Source organism: Lepidochelys kempii, chromosome 6 (assembly GCF_965140265.1).
Source record: "Lepidochelys kempii isolate rLepKem1 chromosome 6, rLepKem1.hap2, whole genome shotgun sequence".
NCBI classification, from domain to species: Eukaryota; Metazoa; Chordata; order Testudines; family Cheloniidae; genus Lepidochelys; species Lepidochelys kempii.
The window spans coordinates 12,806,403-12,832,651 of record NC_133261.1 but is presented as its reverse complement, the minus strand read 5'-3'; the positions used below and the strand labels follow the sequence as shown (position 1 = coordinate 12,832,651).

The 26,249-nt window shown below is 54.3% G+C and overlaps 1 protein-coding gene across 4 annotated transcripts; it reads left to right on the top strand.

Moving 5' to 3' along the window:
- The first annotated feature begins 11,681 nt into the window (after window positions 1–11,681).
- MAX (MYC associated factor X) lies at window positions 11,682–25,068 on the top strand. Of its 4 annotated transcripts, none has more exons than XM_073346711.1 (5): window positions 11,682–11,906; window positions 12,033–12,059; window positions 19,336–19,443; window positions 23,000–23,123; window positions 23,919–25,068. In XM_073346711.1, exons 1-5 carry the CDS (start codon window positions 11,871–11,873, stop codon window positions 24,104–24,106), a joined length of 483 nt encoding a protein of 160 aa, XP_073202812.1. In that variant the 5' UTR covers window positions 11,682–11,870; the 3' UTR covers window positions 24,107–25,068. The 4 variants fall into 4 exon arrangements, with proteins under 4 accessions (XP_073202812.1, XP_073202811.1, XP_073202814.1 ...); XM_073346710.1 differs by having other exon boundaries at window positions 22,994–23,123; XM_073346713.1 differs by lacking the exon at window positions 12,033–12,059.
- The last annotated feature ends 1,181 nt before the right edge of the window (window positions 25,069–26,249 follow it).

Here is a 26,249-nt window from a genome sequence, read left to right as displayed (position 1 = left end):
CACCATCCTTTCCCATAGCAAGCAATGCCGGCTGGGTTTCACATTTAAAAGGAGGGGCTGTGGTTTTCGGGTGGATGTGCAGCACACACCTCCCCCCACCCCACCGCATGGCTATTCTCTGGGATGATCCCTTCACCCCTCCCGCCGCTGCATGGCTATTCTCTGGGATGATCCCTTTTAGCCAAGTGCAAACAGCTCAGCATGAACGGGGTCCTTTTACTGTTCCCTTACAAAAATTCCCCTATTTCAACCAGGTGACCATGAATGATATCACTCTCCTGAGGTCAACACAGAAAGATATAGACCAAATGTTGCTTGAATGCGACCAAAACCCAGGACCATTCGCTGCCATGCTTTGTGCTGCAATGATTCCAGACTACTTGCTACGGGCTTGGCATGGTAAAGTGTCCTACCATGGAGGATGAAATAAAGCAGCCCTCCCCAGAAACCTTCTGCAAAGGCTTTCAGAGTACATCCAGGAGAGCTGCATGGAGATGTCCCTGGAGGATTCCTGGTCAATCCCCAGACCCATTGTCATGGTTCCTTCCCCACTCTGAACTCTAAGGTACAGATGTGGGGACCTGCATTAAAGACCCCCTAAGCTTATTCTTACCAGCTTAGGTTAAAAACTTCCCCAAAGTACAAACTTTGCCTTGTCCTTGAATCTTATGCTGCCACCACCAAGCATGTTAAACAAAGAATAGGGAAAGAGCTCACTTGGAGACGTCTTCCCCCAAAATATCCCCTCAAGCCCTACACCCCCTTTCCTGGGGAAGGGTTGATAAAAATCCTCACCAATTTGTACAGGTGAGCACAGACCCAAACCCTTGGATCTTAAGAACAATGAAAAATCAATCAGGTTCTTAAAAGAAGAATTTTAATTAAAGAAAAGATAAAAGAATCACTTCTGTAAAATCACGATGGTAAATACCTTACAGGGTAATCAGATTCAAACCACAGAGAACCCCTCTAGGCAAAACCTTAAGTTACAAAAAGAAAACAAAAACAGGAATATACATTCTATTCAGCACAGCATATTTTACCAGCCATTAAACAAAAGGAAATCTAATACATTTCTAGCTAGATTTCTTACTAACTTTACAGAAGTTCGGAGTCTGCATTCCTGATCTGTTTCCGGCAAAAGCATCACACAGACAGACAGACCCTTTGTTCCCCCCCCCTCCAGCTTTGAAAGTATCTTGTCTCCTCAATGATCATTTTGGTCAGGTGCCAGCGAGGTTATCTTAGCTTCTTAACCCTTTACAGGTGAAACGGTTTTGCCTCCGGACAGGAGGGATTTTATAGCACTGTATACAGAAAGGTGGTAACCCTTCCCTTTATTTTTATGACACACCCCCAAATCACAGATAGGGTGAAACACTGGCTGTGATTTCTTCCTGGAGCTCTAGGAGAAAACAGAGTTAATAAGACACATGCACCTCTAAATAGACTACCAACTGTATAAAGACTAACAATATTTTCCACATCTCAAGGACGATTTTAACCAGTTGATTCTGGGAAACTTTCATGGGAGAGTGCATCAGCCACTTTGTTAGAAGCTCCTGAGATGTGTTGTATGTTGAAATCAAAATCTTGGAGAGCTACACTCCACCAAATAAGTTTTTTGTTGTTTCCCGTGGTGGTATGAAGCCACTGTAGTGCAGCATGGTCGGTTTGCAGGTGGAAACCTCCTCCCCAAACGTATGGGCATTGCTTTTCCAGAGCAGAGACAATGGCGTAACATTCCTTTTCACTGATCGACCAGTGGCTTTCCCTCTCAGACAACTTCTTGCTGAGAAACACAACCGGATGGAACTCTTGATCTGGTCCTTCCTACATTAAGACTGCTCCCACACCACGCTTGGACGCATCTGTGGTTACTGGGAACGGTTTGTCAAAGTCTGGGGCCCTTAGCACAGGGTCAGACATGAGAGTCGCTTTAAGCTGGTTAAAGGCCTTCTGACACTTTTCAGTCCACTGAACTGCATTTGGCTGTTTCTTTTTGGTTAGGTCTGCCAGTGGGGCAGCAATTTGGCTGTACTGCGGTACAAATCATCTGTAATATCCAGCCAAACCTAAGAAGGATTGGACCTGTTTCTTTGACTTTGGGACAGGTCACTTTTGGATAGCATCCACTTTGGCCTGTAAGGGGTTGATAGTTCCTTGACCCACCTGGTGTCCAAGGTAAGTCACTCTGTTTAGGCTTATTTGACACTTTTTAGCTTTAACAGTTAGTCCTGCCTCCCTTATACGCTCAAAGACTTTTTGTAGATGTTCCAGGTGTTCTGCCCAGGAATCCAAAAATATGGCCACATCGTCAAGGTAGGCGATTGCATATTCTCCCAATCCCGCTAGGAGACCATCTACAAGTCTTTGGAAGATGGTGGGTGCATTCCGCAGCCCAAAAGGGAGCACATTAAATTCATACAGCCCGACATGTGTGGTGAAGGCTGAACTTTCCTTGGCGGATTCATCTAGCAGTACCTGCCAGTACGCCTTGGTTAAGTCCAAGGAAGAGATGAACTGGGCCCATCCCAGTTTCTCCAATAGTTCATCTGTGTGTGGCATTGGATAGTTGTCTGGGCGAGTTACAGCATTTAGCTTAAGGTAGTCCACGCAAAAACGTATCTCCCCATCTGGTTTGGGAACTAGAACCACTGGAGATGCCCATGCACTGCCAGAGGGGTGGATTACACCCATCTGTAGCATATCCTGGATCTCCCATTCTATAGCAGTTTTAGCTTGAGGAGACATCCGGTAAGGTTGGGCTCTAATTGGATGAGCATTACCTGTGTCAAGGAGTGGTATGCCCATTCAGTCAGTCTTGGGGTGGCTGAGAACATCGGCGCATAGCTAATGCACAGATCTGCTGTTGCTGCATATGCCCAAGGATCACGGAGGGGTTCACCTCTTCCACGCCACCAGCACTTTTCCCTTTCTAGTAGACACCTTCAGGCCACTCAGCATCATCTCCTCCCTGGGCTGTAAACTGACAAACCTTTAATTCTCTGGAATAAAAGGGCTTTAGAGAATTAATAAGGTACACCGTAGGCTTTCGGTTGGAGGTGGGGAATGCTATGAGATAATTAATAGCTCCCAGGTGCTCTTGGACCGTGAATGGCCCTTCCCACAACACTTCCATTTTATGGGCCTGGAGCGCCTTTAAGACCATGACCTGGTCCCCTACTTTGAAGGAACGCTCTCTGGCATGTTTATCATACCAGGCTTTTTGCTCTTTTTGAGCATCCTTTAGCAAGCCCTTTAGCAAGGGCTAAAGAGGTTTGGAGGGTGTTTTGTAGGTTGGTTACAAAGTCCAGAATGTTAGTTCCTGGAGAAGGTGTAAATCCCTCCCATTGCTGTTTCACCAACTGTAATGGCCCCTTAACCTCGTGGCCATATACAAGTTCAAATGGGGAAAACCCTAAACTGGGATGTGGTACAGCTCTGTAGGCAAAGAGCAACTGCTACAACACTAGGTCCCAATCACTGGAGTGCTCATTTATGAATTTATGTATCATGGCCCCCAAAGTTCCATTAAACTTCTCCACCAGGCCATTTGTTTGATGATGGTAAGGGGTGGCAACCAAGTGATTCACCCCATGAGCTTCCCAAAGGCTTTCCATAGCTCCTGCCAGGAAATTAATTCCTGTATCTGTGAGGATGTCGGAGGGCCAACCTACCCTGGCAAAATGTCCGTTAGTGCCTGGCACACACTTTTAGCCCTAGTGTTGCTTAGAGCTACTGCTTCCGGCCATCGGGTGGCAAAATCCATGAAAGTCAGTATATACTACTTTCCTCTGGGTGTCTTTTTCGGAAAAGGACCCAGAATATCCACAGCTACTCACTGAAATGGAACCTCAATGATTGGGAGTGGCTGGAGAGGGGCTTTGACCTTGTCTTGGGGTTTTCCCACTCTTTGGCACCCCACAAGACTGGACATAGGTAGAAACATCCTTGCCCATTCCCTCCCAGTGGAATGACTTTCCCAAATGGTCTTTGGTTCTGTTAATCCCAGCATGGCCACTAGGATGATCATGGACTAAGCTTAATAGCTTTACCCTGTTCTCAGTTGGAACTACCAACTGTCTCTGAGGATGCCAGTCTTCCTGGTGTCCACCAGAAAGAGTTTCCTTGTATAAAAGTCCTCTTTCTACAACAAACCTGGATCGATTTGAGCTGAGAGGCATGGGTTGCTCCATGCCACCATCCAAGCTCTCTGAAGGCTTTCATCTGCTTCCTGTTCAGTCTGGAACTGTTCCCTTGATGCTGGAGACATCAGTTCCTCACTGGATTGTGGACCTAGGCTTGGTCCCTCTGGAAGTGATGCAGGTGATGGGGCTGTTTCCATTAACTATGAACCGCTCTCTGCTGGTGCACTATGTTGGGGTTCAGGCTCCAGCTGAGCTTCTTGTGTAGGGTACCTGCTGCTGCCAGTGCAGGTTTGGTGGGGCCCTCTAGTGTTGGGGTTGCAAGCACTGGATTCAGTGCTGGCACTGGTTCTGGTGCTGGTTGTTCCGCCAGTTCCGGTTCTGGGACTGGCTCTGTCTGGGTCTCTGGGACTGGATCCACTACTGCTGTTGCTGATGTTGGCATGAGGTCCACTTCCATCACCTCTGACCGGGTCCTGGTAGAAGTTTCTGGAATAGAGCTAGATGTGACAGCTTGCTTAGCCTGGCTGCAGGTGACCATTCCCATCCTCTTGGCTAGCTTCACACGATTGGCCAAGTCTTCCCCCAACAGCATGGGGATGGGATAATCATCATAGACTGCAAAAGTCCACATTCCTGACCAGCCCTTGTACTGGACAGGCAACTTCGCTGTAGGCAAATTGAAAGAGTTGGACTTGAAGGGTTGAATCGTCACTTGGATCTCTGGGTCAATTAAATTGGGGTCCACTAAGGAAGCATGGATAGCCGACACTTGTGCTCCAGTGTCCCTCCATACAGTGACCTTCTTCCCACCCACACTCACAGTTTCCCTCCACTCTGAGGATATCTAGGAGGTATCTGGGCCTGAGGACCTCTGGTGTGATTCTGGTGCAATGAACTGTCATCTGTTGGGGTTCTTGGGGCAGTTGGCCTTTACATGCCCCGGCTCATTACATTTAAAACATCGTCCAGCTGACGGGTCACTGGGGCGAGGTGGGTTGCTGGAGAATGGTGTGGCGGGATGATAAGGTGTCTGGAGTGTTCCTTGGGGTGTAGCTGGGGCCTTGGGCTGCCCCCGGTAGTAGGGTGTGGTCTGAGGTTGTCCCTTCTGGTATGCACTCCAACTGCGACCAGGGTTGTTCCTCTCTCCTCCCTCCACCTGTTTTGTTCTGGTTTGCCTCACCTCTCTGGTGGTCTGGGACTGCTCGTATTGATCAGCAAAAGAAGCAAGACTTCCTGCTGAGTCAATTTTCTTATCCCATAAACACTGTTTTATATCATCCTTGGACATATTTAGGAATTGCTCCTGTATCATCAAATCCCACATTCCTCCAAAGCTAGTTACATCCCGTCCATTGAGCCATTTATCAAACAGATCTGTCATCTGGTTTACATAAGCCACATTACTTAGTCCAGGTCCTCTCTTAAGGGCTCTAAATTTTACTCTGTAAGTTTCAGGTGTAACTTGAAATTGTTTTAAAACCAAATCCTTGAACTTATTATAGTCAGAAGCCTCATCAATAGGCATCTTATTGAATATGTCCAGAGCTCTTCCAGTCAATTTTGCGACCAATGTGGTCATCTTGTGAGCTTCAGAAATTTTATGGAGCGTGCACAGTCTCTCAAAGGTGAGAACATATTCAGCAATATCACTGGGTTCATCATACTGTGGACATAGTCGGTCCCATTTGTGGATTGTTGGGTAAGGATTGTTAGGGTTATCCGGTATATTCTGCTGAGCCTTTGCCTTCTCCATCTCCAGTGCATGCTTCCTCTCTTTTTCCTTATCTTCCAGTTCTTTTTCCCTTGCCTCCATAGCTCTCCTGTGGGCAGCCTCTTGGGCTTTTTCAGCCTCCACAGCTCTCCTGTGGGCAGCCTCTTGGGCTTTTTCTGCCTCCACATCTCTCCTGTGGGCAGCCTCTTGGGCTTTTTCTGCCTCTTTTGCTGCTTCCAGTCTGGTTAACTCCAGTTTGTGTTGTGCCTTGGTTTCTGTCATCCTAGCCTCTCTGTTTTTAACTAACGTTGCACCCGAGAGTTAGAAAGAAAACCACAAAACAAAAAAACTTGGCTTGTAAAATTTTGCTGTGCTATAATGTGATACCTATGTCCTCTGATAGCTATTCCCAGCCTACAGAAAAATCCTAAAAAACAACAACTAACACCTCTGTCTCCAGGCAAATAGACAGAAAACCCTCTAGCTGCTCTTAGCTAAAAAAAAAAAAATCTTTTCAGGTCTGTGAAAAAATTGTGAATTCCCTGCAGGAGGTTAACTACCCTGCCTTTAGATAGAGAAAGCTCCAGCTCAAAAAAGAAGAATCCCTTTGTTATGCCTGCTGCTCTGTCCCCCAGGCAGAGACACAGAATTTACAGCTGCAATCCTCTTTTACAAAACCTTTTAAAATCCTCCTGTGCTTCTGGTTCACAATGATCTCAAAAAAATCTCAAAATGATCCCCCCAAAAATCTCAGAATGATCCCACCACTCTGCCACCATGTCACAGTTCCTTCCCCACTCTGAACTCTAAGGTACAGATGTGGGGACCTGCATTAAAGACCCCCTAAGCTTATTCTTACCAGCTTAGGTTAAAAACTTCCCCAAGGTACAAACTTTGCCTTGTCCTTGAATCTTATGCTGCCACCACCAAGTGTGTTAAACAAAGAACAGGGAAAGAGCCCACTTGGAGACGTCTTCCCCCAAAATATCCCCCCAAGCCCTACACCCCCTTTCCTTGGGAAGGGTTGATAAAAATCCTCACCAATTTGTACAGGTGAACACAGACCCAAACCCTTGGATCTTAAGAACAATGAAAAATCAATCAGGTTCTTAAAAGAAGAATTTTAATTAAAGAAAAGATAAAAGAATCACCTCTGTAAAATCAGGATGGTAAATACCTTACAGGGTAATCAGACTCAAACCATAGAGAATCCCTCTAGGCAAAACCTTAAGTTACAAAAAGGCATAAAAACAGGAATATCCATTCCATTCAGCACAGCTATTTTACCAGCCCTTAAACAAAAAGAAATCTAACACATTTCTAGCTAGATTTCTTACTAACTTTACAGAAGTTCTGAGTCTGCATTCCTGATCTGTTCCCTGCAAAAGCATCACATAGACAGACAGACCCTTTGTTTCCCCCCTTTCAGCCTTGAAAGTACTTTGTCTCCTCAATGGTCATTTTGGTCAGGTGCCAGCGAGGTTATCTTAGCTTCTTAACCCTTTACAGGTGAAAAGGTTTTGCCTCCGGCCAGGAGGGATTTTATAGCACTGTATACAGAAAGGTAGTTACCCTTCCCTTTATTTTTATGACACACTTAAACAGACTTTTCCAGTAGCTGTACGGGCTGCAAATGCATCCCAATTCTTCAGGGCAAATCAAACATTAAACACTATTTGCAGGGGGTTGGACTAGATGACCTACTGAGGTCCCTTCCAACCCTGATATTCTATGATTCTGTGATTCCCTATTGCTTTTAAACCCTGTATAGTAGTTACAAATGTGCGCTCACCAGAGCTGCCTTCTCCGGCTTCAGGGTTGGGGATCCTGCCTTTGGAGGGTATTGGCTCCAGGGTCATGAAAATGTCCTCCTCCTCCTCCTCTTCCTCATCCAAAAAATTCTCCTCCCTGTTTCGTGAGACTCTCCCCTTGCAGGTGTCCATGGACAGTGGTGGGGTAGTGGTAGGGTCCCCCCCCCCTAGAATGCCATGCAGCTGATCATAGAAGCGGCATGTATGGGGCTCTGACCCGGAGAGACCGTTTGCCTCTTTTGTCTTTTGGTAGGCTTGCCTGAGCTCTTCAACTTTCACAGGGCACTGCTGTGTGTCCCTGTTGTAGCTTCTCTCCACCATGCCCTGAGCGATTTTGGCATATATATATGTTAGCATTTCTTCTTTTTGATCAGAGTTCGGCCTACACAGATTCTTCTCTCCATACAGCAATCAGATCCAGTGTCTCCTGTTCGCTCCATGCTGGAGCTCATTTGCAATTCTGTGGGGACTGCATGGTCACCTGTGCTGCTGAGCTTGCCACACTGACCAAACAGGAAATGAAATTCAAAATTTCCCCGGGGCTTTTCCTGTGTACCTGGCTAGTGCATTGGAGTTCAAAGTGCTGTCCAGAGTGGTCACATTGGAGCACTCTGGGATAGCTCTTGGAGGCCAATACCATCGAATTGCATCTGCACTACCCCAAATTTGACCGAGCAAGGTTGATTTTAGCACTACTCCCCTCACTGGGGAGGAGTACAGAAGTCGATTTTAAGAGCCCTTTAGGTCGACAGAACGAGGATGGCTGTGTAGACACAATCATTTCAAAATCGACCTAATGTGTCTAAATTCGACCTAACCCCGTAGTGTAGACCAGGGCTTAGTAAATGTTGTGACGTTACACTACATAATGTTTTATGGAAATATGCCTATGAGTATGAATATGATGTAACTGGAATATGCTTTAGGCAAAAGGTCTCTTGTAAGGTATCGTTACAAAGCTTATAATCTACTGAGTGTGGTCATCCTATTTGTATACATGTATCATTCTTGTATCTGAAGCTAGAAATATGAAGTATAACTCTGAGGTCCTATTGTAATTATGCAAAATATGGGCCATTAATGGTGGTTTGGAAGCTTGATGGCTGCCATTGACTAGGACAATTGGTTGTAAATGGTCTGTTTACTTGCAAACCTTCCTGGGTGCGTGCCAGTCCTGGAAGAATAAGGGTGGGGTCTCACAGGACATGTGAACATGTCATCTAATATTGGAATCCATCTTAAACCTGGTGCTTTTCCTTTTAGAAGGAGGGGTGGGGACCCAGAGAGACAAAAGATTCCCACTTTGTGCCAAAGTTATAAAAGGGGGTGGAACAGAACAAAGGGGGCTGCCGGTCATGAGAACACCTGTTTTCCACCTAAGATGTCTGCTGAAACAAACAAGGACTGTACCAGGGGAAAGGTTTGGGCTAGACTAGGAAGGAGTCTAGTCTATGAAAGAAGCTTATTGGAACATCTCTGAGGGTGAGATATTATCTGTAATCAGTTTCTTAATTTATGAGGCTTAGACATGTGTGTTTTTGCTTTATTTTGCTTGGTGAATTTGTTCTGTCTGTTATTACTTGAAAACACTTGAATCCTACTTTTTACACTTAATAAAATCACTTTTGTTTATTAATTAACCCAGATTAAGTGATTAATACCTGGGGGAGCAAACCGCTGTGCAAGTTTCTCTATCAGTGTTATAGAGGGTGGACAATTTATGAGTTTACCCTGTATAAGCTTTACACAGAGTAAAACGGATTTATTTGGGGTTTGGATTCCATTGGGAGCTGGGTGTCTGGGTGCTGGAGATAGGAAACCTGCTGAGCAGTTTTTAGTTAAAGTCTGCAGCTTTGGGGGCATGGACCAGGACCTGGGTCTGTGTTGCAGCAGGCTAGCATGTCTGGCTCAACAAGGCAGGGTTCTGGAGTCCCAAGCTGGCAGGGAAAATGGGCTCAGAGGTAATTCAAGCACATCAGGTGACAGTCCCAAGGGGGTCTCTGTGACCGAACCTGTTACAAATGGTATCAACGCCATTACTTTTATCAACCAAACTTGTGATCTCATTAAAAAAAAACACAGCAAGTGTGATTGACAAGACCCATTTTTCCATACAACACTGTTGACTGACAATAATTATGCTGCTAGTTCTTAATTCTTTACTGATTGTGTCCCATATAAGCCTTCCCACAATCACTGCCAGGCTCAGTGGTCTGCTGTTATCCCTAGTTTATTCTGTTTAAGCATTTGGTATGACTCTAGCTTCCCTGCCCCCCCCCCCCACCCTCTGGAACTTCCCCACAGTTTCAAGCTCTTTGGGGCAGCAACTGTCTCTTTGTTCTGTGTCTGTACAGCACCTAGCAAAATAGAGCCCTGGTCCATGACTAGGGCTACTAGGCACCACGGTAATATAAATAATAGGAAGATTTGTTAAAAATCAACAATAGTTCAGAGAGCTCCTTGGCCAATTCTTTTAATACTCTTGGGTGCAAGTTATCAAGTTTAACTTTAATAGTTGCTGTTTAGTATCCTCCCTAGTTATTGATGACATAGGAAGAATTTCCTTCTCACGTTAGTATCACAGAGGTCCAGCCTTTCCCTCCTGCCCATGCAGCCAAAAATCTCATCTCACATCTTGATTGTTCAAACCTCCTCCTTTCTGGCTTTGCTTACTGCAGCCCTGCTTCCCTCAAGTTTACTCAGAAGGCTGCTGCTAAGATCATCTTTCTGGCTTGTGGGTCTGAGCTTGCCAGCCCCTGAGTCCCCTCACCTTCCCATCAAATGTGAGCTTGTTGGCCAAGATCCTCCAAGGTATTTAGGCATCTAACCACCACTTAAATCAGTGGAAGTTAGATTCTAGGGCCCAGATATCTTCAAGGCTCTGGGCCCCTGTCTTTACCCATAAGGCCCCTCTCAGCTTAGCGCTCCCCTGCAACCTAGATACTCTAGTAACCTAGCATGACACTGACCTCGACCTTCACTCCACCTGCATTCTCAACCTTTCCCACTCACCATCAGTTTCTCCCTTACATAGCTCTGTGCTTTCTCCCATGCTGCAGCCCCTTACACATGGGATAAAATCCATCTGCCACTATCTCATTCTCCTCCAAATCCCTCCTTACGTTTGCCTTCTCCATGACACCTACAGAACCCTGCCTGTACAGCTACCCAGCGGTCAAGTGGTGAGAGGCCCTCTTCCCCTTCCTTCCCCTATCCTCATTCCCCCATCTCACCCCCTGCCCCCGAAGTACAGAATCGCTTCCCCATTACCACACATCATTAACAATTCTCCCTGGCACTGTTTGCATGTGTGTTCTGTCCCCATCCCCTCTTCTTAGCAAACTTCCCCTCCCAGATTGTCATCAAACTAGGGCAGCCCTGGGGCAGGAGTCCCGCAAGGGCCTGTGGAGGTCTTGGGCAGAGCCATTCCAGTGAGGGTACTGTGAGGTCTGTAGACAGGGGCCCCTAGAGTGTTTGTGTGTGTCTTTAGTAGGGAAGAAGTCTTGGCCATAGACCACCAATGTGGGGTTTGTGGAGGCCCCCTTGTGAAGTTGGTGTGGTCTATGCCATGTAAGTGCAACAGGGGACTTAGACCCAGCCCCCAGGATTCGTGCCCCCTAGATGGCCATGGGACTTGGACATAGCCCCCCTGCCCCAGCGTGGGGTCCCTGCCCCCTAGGTGCGGTAGGGTCCTTGGACACCCCCAGCCCAGTGCGAGTCTGTTCCAGGTGCGGAGGCAGCCCTGGGCACAGCCCCCACCGTGAGGTTGTTAGTAGGGTGGGGTTCCGCACACTCTCCGCCTCCTATCCACGTGTCTTCTTCTCCGCGGAGTCCTTCCTCGTTGCCCAAGACTACAGCCCCCGGCGTGCAGCGCGCCGCCGCCGCAGGGGGCTCCGGGGCCGAAGGCAGGGCCGCGCGGGGCCCACTGGGACTTGTAGTTCGCCGAGCTGAGACACCGGCTGCCGCCCGCGCCCCAGCGAACTCCACCCCCCAGCAGGCCCCGCGGCGGCGGTCACGTGGCCGGGGGCGGCGCACGGTGGTGGAGGCGGCGGCGGCGGCGGCAGCGGCGGCGCTGGGGCTGCGGGAGGGAGGTGGCTGCGCCGTGCGGGCTGTTGTTGTTGCGCTGCCCGTGGCTCCCGCTCCGCGCCCCGCCCGGCTCGGCTCGGCTCGGCTCGCAGCGCCCGGAGGCCCGGCAGCATGAGCGACAACGATGACATCGAGGTGGAGAGCGACGTGAGTGGCGCCCCCTGCCCCCCTGCGGCCCGGCCCGTGTCAGGCCCGGCCCGGCCCGGCCCGGCTCGGCGCGGGCAGCGGCGCTGACAGTAACGCGTGTGTTTCTCTATCTCTCTCTTATTGCAGGAAGAGCAGCCGAGGTTTCAGTCTGCGGTACGTGCCTGCCTTTCCTTGCTTACCGCCCGGCCCCGCCCGGCACGGCCCGGCCCGGCCCGGGTAGCCAGGCCGCGCCGGTGTGAGCGCTAGGGTGGGGGTCGGGGGGGCAGGCCGGGTGCGCGGGGGCCGGATCTCGGGGCCCCGACCCAGCTGGCGCTAGCTCCAAGTTCATGTGATCCGAGACGGGCATGTACTGTGAGCTATCGGGGTTGGGATCCAGGCTCGGGCACTCGACGCAGGCTCAGAGATCCAGGCTGGGAGGTGTGTATGGAGGATCTGGGGCTGGGATCTAGGGCAGGGCGAGCCAGGCTGCGAGGTGTGTATAGGGGAGCCAGGTTCAAGGGAGCCAGGCTGGAAGGTGTGTATGGAGGATCTAGGGCAAGGTGAGCCAGGCTGGAAGGTGCGTATGGAGGATTTGGGGCTGGGATCTAGGGCAGGGCGAGCCAGGCTCAGGGGAGCCAGGCTGGGAGGTGTGTATAGGGGAATCTAGAGCTGAGATCTAGGTCAGGGAAGGGTCAGCCAGGCGCATGTGCTCCAGGGGTGGAGTGGGATTGGAAGGATCATCTATAGTGGGGTGGGAATCTAGATCAGGCATGTTGGGCATGGATTGGGAAGGGGGATCTAGATCAGGGAGGTGTAGAGTGGTGGCTGGAAGAGGCATCTGTAGCAGGCGTATGTGGAATGGGAATCTAGGATGGGGTGGAAAGGAGGATATAGACCCAGTGTGTTTGGGGGGAGGTCAGTGTGTGAGATGGGGATTTAGATGAGAGGAGCGGGGTGGAGGGGGCATCTCTAGGGTGAGTATGAGAACCAGGTGGGATCAAGATCAAGCCTGAGTGGGGGGGTTGTGGAGAGGAATCTAGACCTGGCATGCTAGGTTGGGGTGTGTGTGTGGAGGGGAATCTAGGCTGGGCATGTGTGAAGGAGGATTTGGAGGGGAATCTAGACTGAGCGTGTATGGTGGGATCGGGATCAAGGCCAGGTGTGCATGGATTGGAGGGGAATCTACACAGTGTGTGTATATGGAGGAGATTGTGGCTAGACATGGCAGTAATGGTGGTGGGGATCTAGGCCAGGTTTGGGGGTGTGTGTGGAGGATCTAGGCTAGGCATATATGTGGATGAGGGATCTAGGCCAGCCAGGCATGTGGGAGTGGGATCTAGGCCCGTTGGGCTTGGTTTCATGTATGTGGGGGGATCTAGGCTGGCTGAGTGTATGTGGGGGGATCTAGGCTGGACATGTGTGTGTGGGAAATTGGGGAGAATCTAGGCCAGGCACATGCATGTGGAGAGGTTCTAGGCTGGGGGTGTGTGGGATCTAGGCCAGGGTGTGAGGAATTGGAGGGTGGACCTAGAACTGGCATGTGTGGCTGGGGACGTAGGCTGGGGGTGTGTGGGGAGAGTTGGGCTGTGTCGGCTCATTGTGTGTAGGGTTGTGAGTGTGAGGTAGGGTTGTGAGTGTGAGGAAAGGTGCAGGGGGATCTAGGCCATGGATGGGAAGGGTGGGTGGTGTAGACTGGTTGGGGTGGGGGGAAGATGTGGGGGACACACAGCATGAGCTGTGTTGGTTTGGGAGAGGGGCCCCCGTCTCTATGGAGGAGTAGCTTTGAGTGTGACGGAATTACTGGGCTGAGATCCCAGGCCTGGCAGGTGGTGGTATACTGAGCACATAGGAGAGAACCCCTTCCTTGGTGGGGGGGCAGCTGGGGACACTGCAGCCTGCCCAGGGCTCGGGTCAGGGATTGAAGGTGTAACTGCTGTGGTTCTGTGACCTCCCATAAGGCAATTGTCTTGTTTGGGAATGGCTGCTTGGAGGCAGTGGTTCTGTGTTAATGGTTTGAGTACAACCAAGGTGGGGTTGTGGTACAGACCCCTCCCACCCTGCCCCCCATCCCTGCACTGCCTCCAGAGGATTGAATGAGTACTGAGTGGGAAGTTGTCGTCTTTGGGGTGGTTAATGTGAATGGGTGACACTGAAAACATAACACTCTGTCTTGGGGTCCTGGCTGGCTCTTTGAAAAATCCCTGTGCGTTTGGTTGGGGTGGCCCTTAGTCTCCCCAGCTGCGTTGCTGTCTGAGGTACCACCTCTGCATGGAGCAGCAGCCTTTTCCAGTCAGGTTTCCAGCGGTTTCTAGACTGTAAGATCTGGATTGCGAGGGGCAGATAGAGGGGATTTAGCTCGGGTTGTCAGATTACTAAACCAAGTGGGTTCGTGATCACCAGTTAGCAGTTGCCTTTGGTTGCCTGTCTGGTTAGTGGAGCATCAGCAGTGCCAAGGGGTTATCCGTCCGATTCTTTGGTTTGTCTTGAAATTCGTTGTCTGCCTAGATGGTGCCATGCGCCGGTGTTTTATACTTAGAGATCCCATATTGTTCTCGTGTCCCTCAGTGGGACTCCTAAGGATGTTTATCCCTGTACCAGGCCTTGCCTAGACCAGTAAGATTGCAATAAATCAGTTGCTCCCTGAATCCTTTGGGGAATGGTGCATGTGGGTGAACCATGTCCCTAGGCTGTGTAAAAGGACCCTCCTAGATTGCTGTTGGGCCATATATCTCTGTTCACTCCTGGATTATCAAATTGAATCTTGCTCACTGGCTTGAAATCCCAGGTTTGTGTGCTCTGCTCTTCAGGAGGGAAAGGGCCATCCCACCAAATTGAGGCAACTTCTAGCTGTGTTTGGCCTGGAAGGCCCTTGCCGATGGATATGGTTTCACAACCAGATTTTCCTGTTTTAAAAAAACATTTCTCACCCCTCTTGCTGTGCGAAAGACCCACCCGAACAGGGCAAACAGCTGTCAAATGCCCAAAGAAAAGAAACTGAAAGTCTAGGATGCTTTCCTCTAGCCTTTCAGTTTTCATACTGTTCCGTGTTTCTGGTAACAACTATAAGTAAACATGGCTCAAACGGAAGTGGTCACTGCTTTTTTTTAAAAAGAAAAGGAGGACTTGTGGCACCTTAGAGACTAACCAATTTATTTGAGCATGAGCTTTCGTGAGCTACATGCTCAAATAAATTGGTTAGTCTCTAAGGTGCCACAAGTACTCCTTTTCTTTTTGCAAAGACAGACTAACACGGCTGTTACTCTGAAACCTGCTTTTTTTTAAGAAGCAGGAAGGATTTCAGGTCTCAGCCAGAGGGTGGCAGTGTAGAAAGAGCTACTACCGGGTAGGCCTAAAAGTTGAAGCCATGATTTGCGTGGCCATGTTTATGAATCTCTCCGAATTGCAGTGAAAACTTTTTTGGCTGTAAAACTTTCTCTGCAGCGGTTGTACCCTCAACTCGCTCGCCTCCTGCTAGTGTGGGAGAAGCAGGCCAGGAAACATTCTGCCTGTTTGCGCTGTCTAGATGGAGTAAAATGCTCCACAGTAAGCAGCAAATATGCCAACAGTAAATTAGCTTTTACGGCTTAGAGCCCAGTTGGCAACTTGTAGCTTCTAAATGCCTCTAAACTCAGTGCTGGCTCCGGACAACTTGCTATGAGTTGCTAGGATGAGACGTGTGGGATGGGTTTTTTATTTTATTTTTTTTAGATAAAGGCTTCCTTAAATAAGTCTTGGGAGCAAATGACTTTGGGAGTCCCTTTGTCTTCCCTTGCCAGCTGGTGGAAGAAACCCTGGGAGCGTGAGCTTGGCTTGTGTAGGGTTGTTGGCCTGGAGAAGCATGGTCTCCTGTCGAGCTGTGCATGGTTCTTTCGACCCCCTTGCTGGTAGTTCTTGAGCCTTGTGAAATGATCTGTTTGTGTGAAAGTACAGCTTACTCAGGAGAGGGGCTGGGAAGCCGTGGTACATTGCAGTTCAAGCTGCTAGAGCAAATAGCTGCTCCTGTTTGCTCCTAGCACAAATGATCCATGATGTACTGTGCCTAGTGTCATAGTCACTGAGAAATTGTTCCTTAAAAGCATCCATTTGGTTCGTGTGGGGCTGGCTATGGAAAGTGACAATTCCAAGGAAGATTTTTAAAAGCAGCCCCTAAAGGGCCTCCTTGTGGCATCTGCTCCAACTGGGTAAAGCCCAGGATCAGGCCCTGGCTTGCCCAGCTCAGACTGGTGCAGGGTGTCTCCTGGCAGGCTCTGTTTTGCTCTCCCACATCTTTGGCTGGTTTGCAGAGTAGCAGCTTCCAGGGTGCCCAGTTGGAGGCTTCTCTGTGTCGCAAGCAGGAGACACCTCAGCGCGTGTCCCCAGTGGGCAGCTCCATTCCTCAAGGGCCTGGGGGCCAGCGGCTTGGCATTCTGAGCTAATGCGATTGCGTTGCTGGCTAATCGAGAATGTTGACTAAGTGTCTGGTCTGGCTCGTGTCCTCAGGTGACCTGGAAGGAGGCAGCTTTGTTTTTATTCCCACCAGGTGTCATTAGATGACTTGACCTGGCTTTACTCTTCCCCTCCGTTAAGGGTTCAGCTGCTTCGCAGGCAGGCCGGCTCCCCCATACTGGGCAGTGTTGGGCAGTGCCTTCTGTTGCCCGTGGGGGTGATTGGAGCTTGGAGCGCTCTGTCTGTTCCCGCTGGAGGGGGTGGAAAGCATGTGCTGGCAGAGGCCAGGTGGGCCGTACAAAGATTCCAGAGGCTGCTGCGTCCACTGCCCGCCCTCTCTGCTGGGGTTCTGGCTGCGCGTGGCATGCGGGCCGTGAGCCTGGCTGTTCTGAGATTTGCTCTCCTCACTGTCGAAGGATGTCTAGGTAGAGCCCTGCTTTTCCAGTGATTGTGACTCCTAAAGACAGAGCAGAGCCCAGGGCCATCCAGCCATGTGTCTGAGCCAGGGTTTGAATGGTGGGGGTGAGGTGCCAGGGGTTTGGTATTTTCCTTCCTCTTGCAAGCGTGTGCCCCAAGGCCCGGCTGTGCAGGTGCTGGCAGTCCGCACCAAGGCACCTCAGGGCCGGCCGAAGCTGAGATCCTCTGCAGCACCTGCCAGCCCGGGAAGGGCGCTAGGAAGCACTGATGGAGAGTCACGTGGCAGCAGGCCATGCTGGCCGATGAATGGGGCAGTGTTGTCACATGGGCCCTCGCTTGGCACCGGGCATGGCTTGTGCCAAGTGGAGCTGTAGGGATAACAGCCAGTCTTGCATCCTCTCCATCAGCGGGTTGTGGCAGAGCCCGATGCTGCTTTCACTTCGCTCTTGTCTGGGCTCAGGGCTCGCTGCTCCCACTCTGCAATTATCCACGGCGTGGATGATGCTGGTTGCTGGGCCATCCCCATGTCTCGGTTGCTGCAGGTGACAGCCCTTGTATGGGGGGGATTTTTGTTCTGCTGGTACCCCCGTCCCAGCAAGCTTCCCTGCTGCAAGCTCAGCAGCCTTCTAGCTCTGGGTCTGCACCCGTCAGCCAACACGACTGCCTGCCTCGTCAAGCCAGCTCCCAGGGCTGGCTGGGAACCAAGCCAGATGGAAAACCAGTGCTTCTGCTGAATGGTCAATGGCCGTATTCTTCTCCAGCCATTCACTCCTGGTGCTGCTCAGCGGCGGAGACTGAGTGTGCGGCAGCGGCTGCCCGCGGCTTTGCGTCTGCCTAGTTCTCCCGGCTCTGCCTTTGTACGGCCCCGGCTCCCAGGACTGGAACGTCCAGCCTGGCTGTGTTCACCCAGGCACTGGACAGAGGCTCTGCTTTGGTTGGGGAGAAGCTCCCAGCACAGCTGCCTCTTTGTGCTGCTGCCAGGGCTGGTAGGGGGTGAGCTGAGCGAGTGCCCGGGGAGTGGGGGAGCCCAAAATGACTGAATTTGACTTATCGTAGGCTGCAGCTGCTTGCCAGCATCAGGGAGGCTGGGGAAAGTGATCTGCATACAAATAGCCCAGCTTGGAGGGAGCACACGGCCTCCCGCATGCCAGTCAAGGGACCAGTTCAGCCTGGGTCTCCAACACGGCTCTCTGCGGATGGCCAAGGGGCGGGCCTGGCCCCGGGAAGGCAGGAGGGATTAGCAGTACCTTTGTGCCTGACAGGCTGCTGTTGGGGCCAACTCCTTGTAAGACAGAGCGCCTGCGTGCCGTACTGAAACCCCTGGCGGTGGATGACTAGGGGGCAGCTGGCCCCTGCGTTTCCCCTGCCCACAGGAACAGCCCAGGGTAGGTGTGGCACTGTGCCTTCTCCGTGAACAGCTGGCACGGAGAGCTCTAGTCAAAGGCCTTGTGAAGAGCAGAAGCTGGCCAGTTGCTGGTCCCCCAGGGAGCTGATGGCAGGGTGTCTGCCTGCCTGTGCTGGGAGGAGGGGAGGGAATGTGGTTTTCAGGCCCCAGGCTTGAGAGCTCAGATCTTTGCTAAGTGGATCCAGCACGCGATGGCATTGCCCAGCCTGTAGGTTGGGGCACGCTGTGTCCCCGATGCCCTGCTGGTAACGCCTGGCAGCTGGGGCCCTGGCGCAGTCATGCCGGTGAATGGGAAGGCTGCCTGGGCTGCAGGACCAGGTGGCATTTGGGCCTGGTAAGAGTGCTGCATATGTGTCTCCTAGCCCCCGTCTGTGCCAGCTCGCCTCCAGGAACTACCTCCCCCAAGCCCGTGTCGACGTGTTGGCAGCATGCGTCACCTGCTCTCCATCCCGTACCTGAGTCAGTCAGCACAGGAAGGTGACCGGAACCTGTGGGCACTTGAGGCTGCCAGAGAAATGGGTTCTGAGGGAAAACTGTGCCCACGCCAGCATGGCACCTGGCATCCCATTCGGAGGCCAGACGCGATGATCTCATGGTCCCATCTGCCCCTGGAATTTAAGGGACCTGCCGGCATGGCGATGCCTGTTGCGCGCAGGTTGTGAGGAGTGGTTGGGGTTTGAGGTGACGGAGGAGGAAGCTGGGTGGTCGCAGAGCCTCCTGCAGCCCCTCCAGCATGGGCAGAGGTGGGAGGACAGAATGGGACTCTCTCCAGCCCCGGAGGTTCCCAGCTGAGTCTGATTCTTCACCCTTGACCCCTCGGGTATCTGGTGCTGAAGCTCCGTGTGCAGGCCGGACCTGTTGCTGGGGCTGACGTCTCTGTTGGCACCTGGCCCTTCCCGGGGGACGCCGCCTAGGCGTGTGATCTACGCTGGCCGTTAGCGTCAGTTGCTGAATGATCCTGGTTGGTTGTGAGCGTGGGGGCGGGGCCGGCCTGAGCGTGGGGGCGGGGCCTCTTCCTGCCTGGACCGCAGCTCTTCCTCCAGCTACTGTGGCCGCTGCCGCCGCTGCTCTTCTTCCTCCCTCTCTTTCTTTGCATCCAGCAGGGCCGCACTCCAGAGACCGCTGTCCCCCGAGCGCAGCGCCATCCCCTCTGGGCCAGGCTGAAGGTCCCTAACACCCCATCTCTGTGTCCTTTCCTTGCAGGCGGACAAGAGGGCGCACCACAACGCGCTGGAGCGCAAGCGCAGGGACCACATCAAAGACAGCTTCCACAGTCTGCGGGACTCCGTCCCGTCCCTCCAGGGAGAGAAGGTGAGTTTACTGAGAGAGCTAGCCCCCGGCCTGGCCTGGCTTCCTCCTGCACACGCTCTGCCGGCCACCCTGCAGCCCGGGCTTAGAGACAGGGGCCAGGAGTGACCCAGTGAGACCCACCCCGCGTGAGTGCCGCTGGGGGCTGAGATCCAGTGCAGGGAGGCCCCTGGGGTGTTTTCTGTGCTGGGTGCCTCAGTACCAGGGATGGGGGGGGCATCTGAGGAGATGTGATGGCCGCTGACACATCGGGGATCAAACCAGGGCCCTCCAGAGCTGGAAGCCTGAGCTGCTCCTGCTTGAGCTAAGAGACCAGGGCGCCTGGGCTGGCGGCTGTCAAGGCTGGTATCCTCAGTGGACCAGCACAGAGGGGCCCCGGCGCACCAGTGGGTATCCCAGACGAGGTAGGGGAGCAGAGCCAGACTCCGGAGGAAAGGTGCAGAGGTGGGCGGGGTAGGTTGATCTGAGGGAGAAACGGTACAATGGAGTTGCTAGGAGAGCTGCATTGTTGCCTAGATCCCGTGGTCTGAGGGGTCGGGGAGGGATGAGCGCTGCCTGTCCTGCCATGCCCTCCCAGCCGGCAGTGCAGCGTGTCTGTCGGCAGAGCACCCTGCTGTCCTCCAGAGCTGCTGGTCTGTCCCTTTTGGGCCCAGAATTTCCTCCTCCGCCAGCCCGCAGCCATGGCTGTGCCCTGCTGGGCTGGTGCTCATCCAACACCTCGCTGGGGCAGGCTGCGGGCAGGGCTTGCTTCTCCTGCTGTCCACACATGGTCTCCCCACCACATGGAGACTTGGCCTGGCACTGGGACTGTCCCGGCACAGCTTCATGCCCAAACACTTCAAGTCTCCCAACTCGTTCACAAGTCAGCCTGCCTTCCCCTGGCGGGGACCTGGCGCCAGGCTGTGGCCTTCCTGGTGGCAGCCTTGGGTGTCTGGGTTGTACAGCCCAGGAGACAGCGGCAAAGGTGCCCGCCCTGGAGACTGGGAGCCTTGATGTAGGCAGGCGTCTTCTGGCCTGCTGTGGGCAAGCCTTGCGCCCAGGGCAGCGGCCGCCTGGGCAGGGCCCCATCTCTCGTGAGACGTCTTAGTGCTGGACATGTAATGACGGGGCTTCCCTAAGGCCGGCTGTGCGGCCTCCAGCCTCGGGCAGGCAGCTGGTGACACTGGGTCAGCGGGCAGTGTCATGCCGCCCTGAGAATGGCCGGGGCGCAGAACTGCTTCGGGTTTGGACCTGCCGTACAGCATCCTGCTCCCTTGCTATGGCGCCATCCTGTTCCCCCCCAGACCTGCCCAGGACACCGCCTGCCTCTGCCCTGGTCTCTGGCACCCAGTTCTTCTGGCCTCCTGTTGCTCTGGGTCGGCTGGCAGGGGAGAGCTGGGGGCTCCTGGGAGGAGGCCCCGTGGATTGGAAAAGCCAGGCTCTTGACTGCCGACCTACCTTCTGGTCTGTGTTGTTTCAAAGGGAGTTGGCACCAGCACCAAGCTAGGAGGCTAAGGAGAGTCGTGGGTCCTTTCAGACTGTGGGTGGAGCTAGCTGTTCGTCAGAGCTCTGTGGAAAGAATGAGGAAGCACAGACCCGGCTCTTTGGAAAGGCCAGAGCTATTTGGAGGCTCCAGGCCAAGCACATGTCCTGCTAGGCAGCATTCCTGGGTGCAGTCAGGTCAATGATGCTGTATCGCAGCCCTGACCAGACCCACCCTTCCTCATTCAGGCTTGGGCTGAGAACGGGGGCTTGCAGTTGGCTCCTGAGTCCTTACCTGGGCCCTGATTTGTGGCACTGCTCCTCACAGCCTCTTGCTTAGCACAGCAAGTCAGGCCACTCGCTGGGCTGCTGAAATCTGGAGGTAGGAACCCCGTGGGAGGCCCCCACTTTTGGAAATCTCAGCGGGGGAGTTGCCGGGGTGATGCTGTCTCAGCAGAGAGAGGTGTTGAGCGTTACTCCTCCATGCAGAGCTCAGATTTGGAATTCCCTACTGCGTTTTCAAGCGATCCAACAAGAGAACCCCATCCTGTGTAACTGTAATATGTTCACCTGGGTCATCGGCTGTGAAAACAAGGGATTATAATAGGAAAGGTCAGTCAACCTGAACGCAGGGGTTTCTCCTGCTCCCCCTGGAAGCAGAGTAATCCCGTCATATGCTGCCACCTCTGGAGGCCCAGCGATGTGTCAGGAAGTGCAGCACACTGTCTTGGGGAGCAGGCTGGGATCAGCCAGGCCATGGTGCGGGAGTGCCCCTAGCTCGGGTGCAAAATGCCCAGGGGGCATTGAGTGCGTCCCCTGGGTGGAGAGGAGGCCTCCGCAAGCCCCACACTGTCCTCACTTGGCTCCACTTCAGGCGGGCTGGGGATAGCCTTTCCGGCCTCCCATCTGAGGGCTGCCATGGCCAGATCCTCCTTAGCTTCTGAGCAGCGCTGAGCTCGGCTCGGTGTGTGGCGGTGAGCTGCTGGGACACCCATGTGCAGCCTGTGGAGATGGGCCAGGCTTAGTGCAGTGCCTCACTCTCCTCCAGCCTGCCTGTTGGACAGCGGCTGAGGCCAGCCTGGGCCTGTCCCCCCCTCCCTGCAGCAGCAGTGAATGGAGCTGGGCTTCAGGCAGTGGGTGGGCCCCAGCAAAGCTGCTTCTAGCCTCAGACGCTGTGAGTGACCCCATGCAGGCTGCATAATCTGTGCCTCAGTTTGCCAGCTGTCAAAGGGGCTGTGGGTCCCAGGCATGTGGCTCAGTGTTGTCAGGCACTCTGCCATGCCAGCGACCCTCTGGTGCAGCTTGAACAGTAACTAGGGCCAGGGGGCTGCCCCTTGGACAGGGATCACTACCTCCCCCGCTGGGCACTGTCCCTCCTGGGCACCAAGTAAGGCTGATTGGGTGATGAACAACTGCATTGCAGCATGTGCCAGAAGGGCAGAGTTAAGGTGATGCTGGCAGCCTTAATCCCATCACAGCTGGCCGGGGCAGCTGACTTTGAAGTTGTACCATTCCTCTAATGGTGCCTTTGGGGAGAACCTCCTAGGGTTTTGGGAAAGAAAAATGAGGAAACAAGTATTGCCACCTAGTGCATCTGGGCTGCAGCACAATGCTCTATACCGGGCCCTCATTCCAGCCTGTATTACCAGTGTGGGAGCCACACTCGTAGCTACCGCTGCACGCACCGTCTCTGCCAGGGTCTAGTTGGCTTCCCGAGCAATGCCAGCCAATAGGCTTACTGCTCCACACCAGGGCAGGTGCACAGAGCACCCCTCCTGCCGCAGGGCCAGGGCCCAGCCGACGCAAGCGGAGACATCATCACTGTGTTGTGCACACCCAGGGCAGCTCCCTCCTCCCCGCCCCCAGCGATGGGCTCAGGCTCTCTGCAGCCTCAGGTAGCGTCACTGTGTCGGGCGCTCCCCCCTGCGATGGGCTTAGTCTTGCCACAGGCTCTGGCTGAGCCGCTCACACCACCCGCTCCATGCCTAGGCCTACCAAGCTGCGGGGCCTGTCCTCCTGGCGGGGAGGAGGGGCCTGGGAGCTCCCCCCCATGAACTAGGTCTTTATTTTGTTATGTTTTTTCCTACTATTGCAACAGGCATCCCGGGCCCAAATCCTCGACAAAGCCACCGAGTACATCCAGTACATGCGCCGGAAAAACCACACGCACCAGCAGGACATCGACGACCTCAAGCGCCAGAACGCGCTGCTGGAGCAGCAAGGTGAGCGGGCAGCGCCCGCGGGTCCAGGGCAGGGGCTGCTTGATGGGCTGCTGAACCAGCCTGGGCCGTGGGCATTTCGTAGTCTGCCTGCGCCCCCGCCGGACCCGCAGCGCAGAGCTGCTGGGCGGGGAAGTGCTTGTTGCCCTGGCACTGGGTTTCCCCAGTCCAAACAGCCAAGACAGCTGGGCTCTGGGGTGCCGTGGGGTGGGGGAAGAGGAGGACTTGGGGCATTGGGTGGGGAGTTGTAACCAGGTTGGGACTGGGGAGCCTGTCTGGTGGAGATTGTTGGGGGGCTTCATTGCAGAGTGAAAAGAGCTGAATAAATGGGGATCGCGCCAAGGCTGCCCAGCTCCCTGCTGGCACTGGGTGTGGGGTAGGGGGAGCTGTGCCATGTCTCGGCCCCTGCCAGCATTGTGGGTGTGGGGTGAGGGGACCTGCCCCACATCTTAGCCCTGAGTCACCTGGTGAGGGGACCTGCCCCACATCTTAGCCCTGGGCCACCTGGCTCTCTGCTGGCACTGGGTGGCAGGTCTTGGCGCCTGGCTCCCCGCTGGAGCTGAGTGGGCTCTGGAGTTCTCTGTCCTCAGGCCCGTCACCGTGCGTGGCAGGGGGTCAGGGCGCCCTGCTGGCCATGACCCTGTGTTGTGGCCTCAGCTGTGGGTGACTTCCCTCCAGCTTCCTGAGGCTGCTCAGGCCACCCTGGCCTGTGATGGGGGCTGGGCTGGCCCAGCCTTGGCAGGCAGCGATTGCAGCGGTCAGAGCCTCGGATCTGGACACTGTCCCCTCTCCCCGCAGTCCGGGCGCTGGAGAAGGCGCGGTCGAGTGCCCAGCTGCAGGCCAACTACTCCTCGTCGGACAGCAGCCTCTACACAAACCCCAAGGGCAGCGCCATCTCCGCCTTCGACGGCGGCTCCGACTCCAGCTCGGAGTCGGAGCCGGACGAGCCTCAGAGCCGAAAGAAACTGCGCATGGAGGCCAGCTAGACGCCTGGCAGCGATGGACTGGCCCCGGCCGCCCCGGCGCCGTTAGCCCCCTGCCCGCCCGCTCTGTAAGGACTCTCCCTTCTCTAGTAGAGGCTCTCGGACTGCAGCTTTCTGCCCCGCCCCGCCCCGCCCCGCCGGTCCCGGCCCGGCAGCGTTTCCTCTGGGGGCCAGCCGGACGCACAGCCTTTGGATAGACTCTGGGCAGCGCTCGGCTCTGAGGAGACGCCCCCCGAGTCGCCCGGTCGATTTTCTACGAGTGTTTCTATTTATACTAACGCGCCCCGTGAACCTGAGCCGCTGGGGGGAGGGGCAGAGAGCAGCGGTGCCCGTCGGGCGTGCCCAGAGCCAGCCTCTCCTCGTCGTTCGGGAAGGCTCCTGCGCTGCCGGGCGGAAGCCAGGCGTCCGGCCTCCCACTGTGATGCGTGGGGGAGGTTTTTATCGAGGGTGAATGGTGATGAATTGCTATTTATTTCCTGCTCTTGGTTCAATCCGGCCCGACTCTGCCGCTGCCCCCAGGGGCCCCGGCAACAGATTTGTAAAGTAATGATCAAATTTCCTTGCGCGCGGGCGTCCCTCAGCCACCCGCCTTTCGGATGTAAATACACCCCAAGCATTAGAGCTGGTACTAATATCGGCTGCGTGGTGCTGGCCTCGCCCCCGGGCAGCTGGGCTCCGTCCCAGCGGGACGCGAAGGGGGCACCGGGGCTAGGCCTGGCGACGGCCAGCGCGTGTGTATGTGTGTCTGTCCCTCTCTCTCCGTCCTGTCTTCTCCCTGCTCCCCCCGTCTCCAGTTCGTGGCGTTCTCTGATCTCTAGTGCACACCGTGTAGCAGGCTCCCTGGCCAGGGCCTGGCTCCCTCCAGCGGAGCTGAAGTATGTTGTACATACTGCCCAAGAAGTGTCTTGCAAGTTAAGGCTTCCCCTTTACTATGAGACTATAAATAAAAATCTTATTTTATCCTTCCTGTTGGTGGCGGCGTTTTCTTGCCGGCATCCCTGCCTCCAAGGGGGAAGGTGCTTTGCCAGGCTGCCCTCCCCACTCCTAGTAGAAAACGGCCCCGGAGCCAGGCGGCTGCTCGACCTTTTTGCGGACGTTGGGCAGACTGAAAACACCTTTGGGTGCTGGGGTGCCCAGCTAACCCCAGCGCCAGAGGAGTGGGGGGTGATGTTTTGGCATCAGGTTGCCCCTGCCCATTGGGCTGTAGTGAATTGGGCATGGGCCACTTCTGTGGGCAGAACTCCAGAACGAGTGTGAACACCCAGCTCTTTTTCTCCATCCACCTCAAAGCAGGTCAGTAGCATTGTCCCCATTTCACCACTGGGGAGACTGAGGCATGGGGCAGGGGAAGGGACTTGCCCTATGGTGTCTGGACAGAGCTGGGAATAGAGCCCCGGTCTCCTGAGTGCCTGGCCGCTAGGCCACAAGCTGGTTGGCTCCTCTGCTGGGCACAGAGGGAGAAAAGCAGGGGTTGCAGGAATTGGGCCCTGTCTGTGGGGTGGGGCTGGTGGGAGGATGCTCAGCCCTGTTCGCTGCATCCCAGGCTGGTGACAGGAACGGCAGAACCACCAGCTTGCTTCCTTGGGTGTGGGGGTCCCAGGCATCACTAGGGCCCTTGGGCCATGGCCTTAGCTCCCCTGGGCCATGCTCGCCCAGCTGCCAGGCCATGCAACCAGCTTGGTGTAGGGTGGGAGGGGCAGCAATGTGGGGCTGGGAGTCACAGCGGGGCAAGGGAAGAGTGAGAACCACTGATGAGGGGCTAGCCCTGGGAGGGCACCACGGCCAGTGCCCATGGTGCTGGGAGGGCAGGGCTAGGGGGGAGGTGCCCCCTGCCCAATGCACCCCCACCCCCACCACTTCTGTCCTCTCAACCCTGCCCGGAGCGCAGTCAAGGCAGCACCGGTGGAATGGGGCCTCTGCTAACAGTCCAGCAGGTAGCTGCTGTGGGGGGGTTATTCACCGAAGCCGCCATGCTGCAGCAAGGCATGGGCGGAGGGGGCCTCCCCTGGGGCAGGGGCAGCGACTGATAGCTCCATGTGGGGCCTTAGCACCAGCAATATGCAGAGTCCTGGGGCCGGGGGTGCCCCCTCTTCCATGCTGCCTCCTGGCTGCCACAGGGTCTTCGTACCACCCACCTCGACTGCCA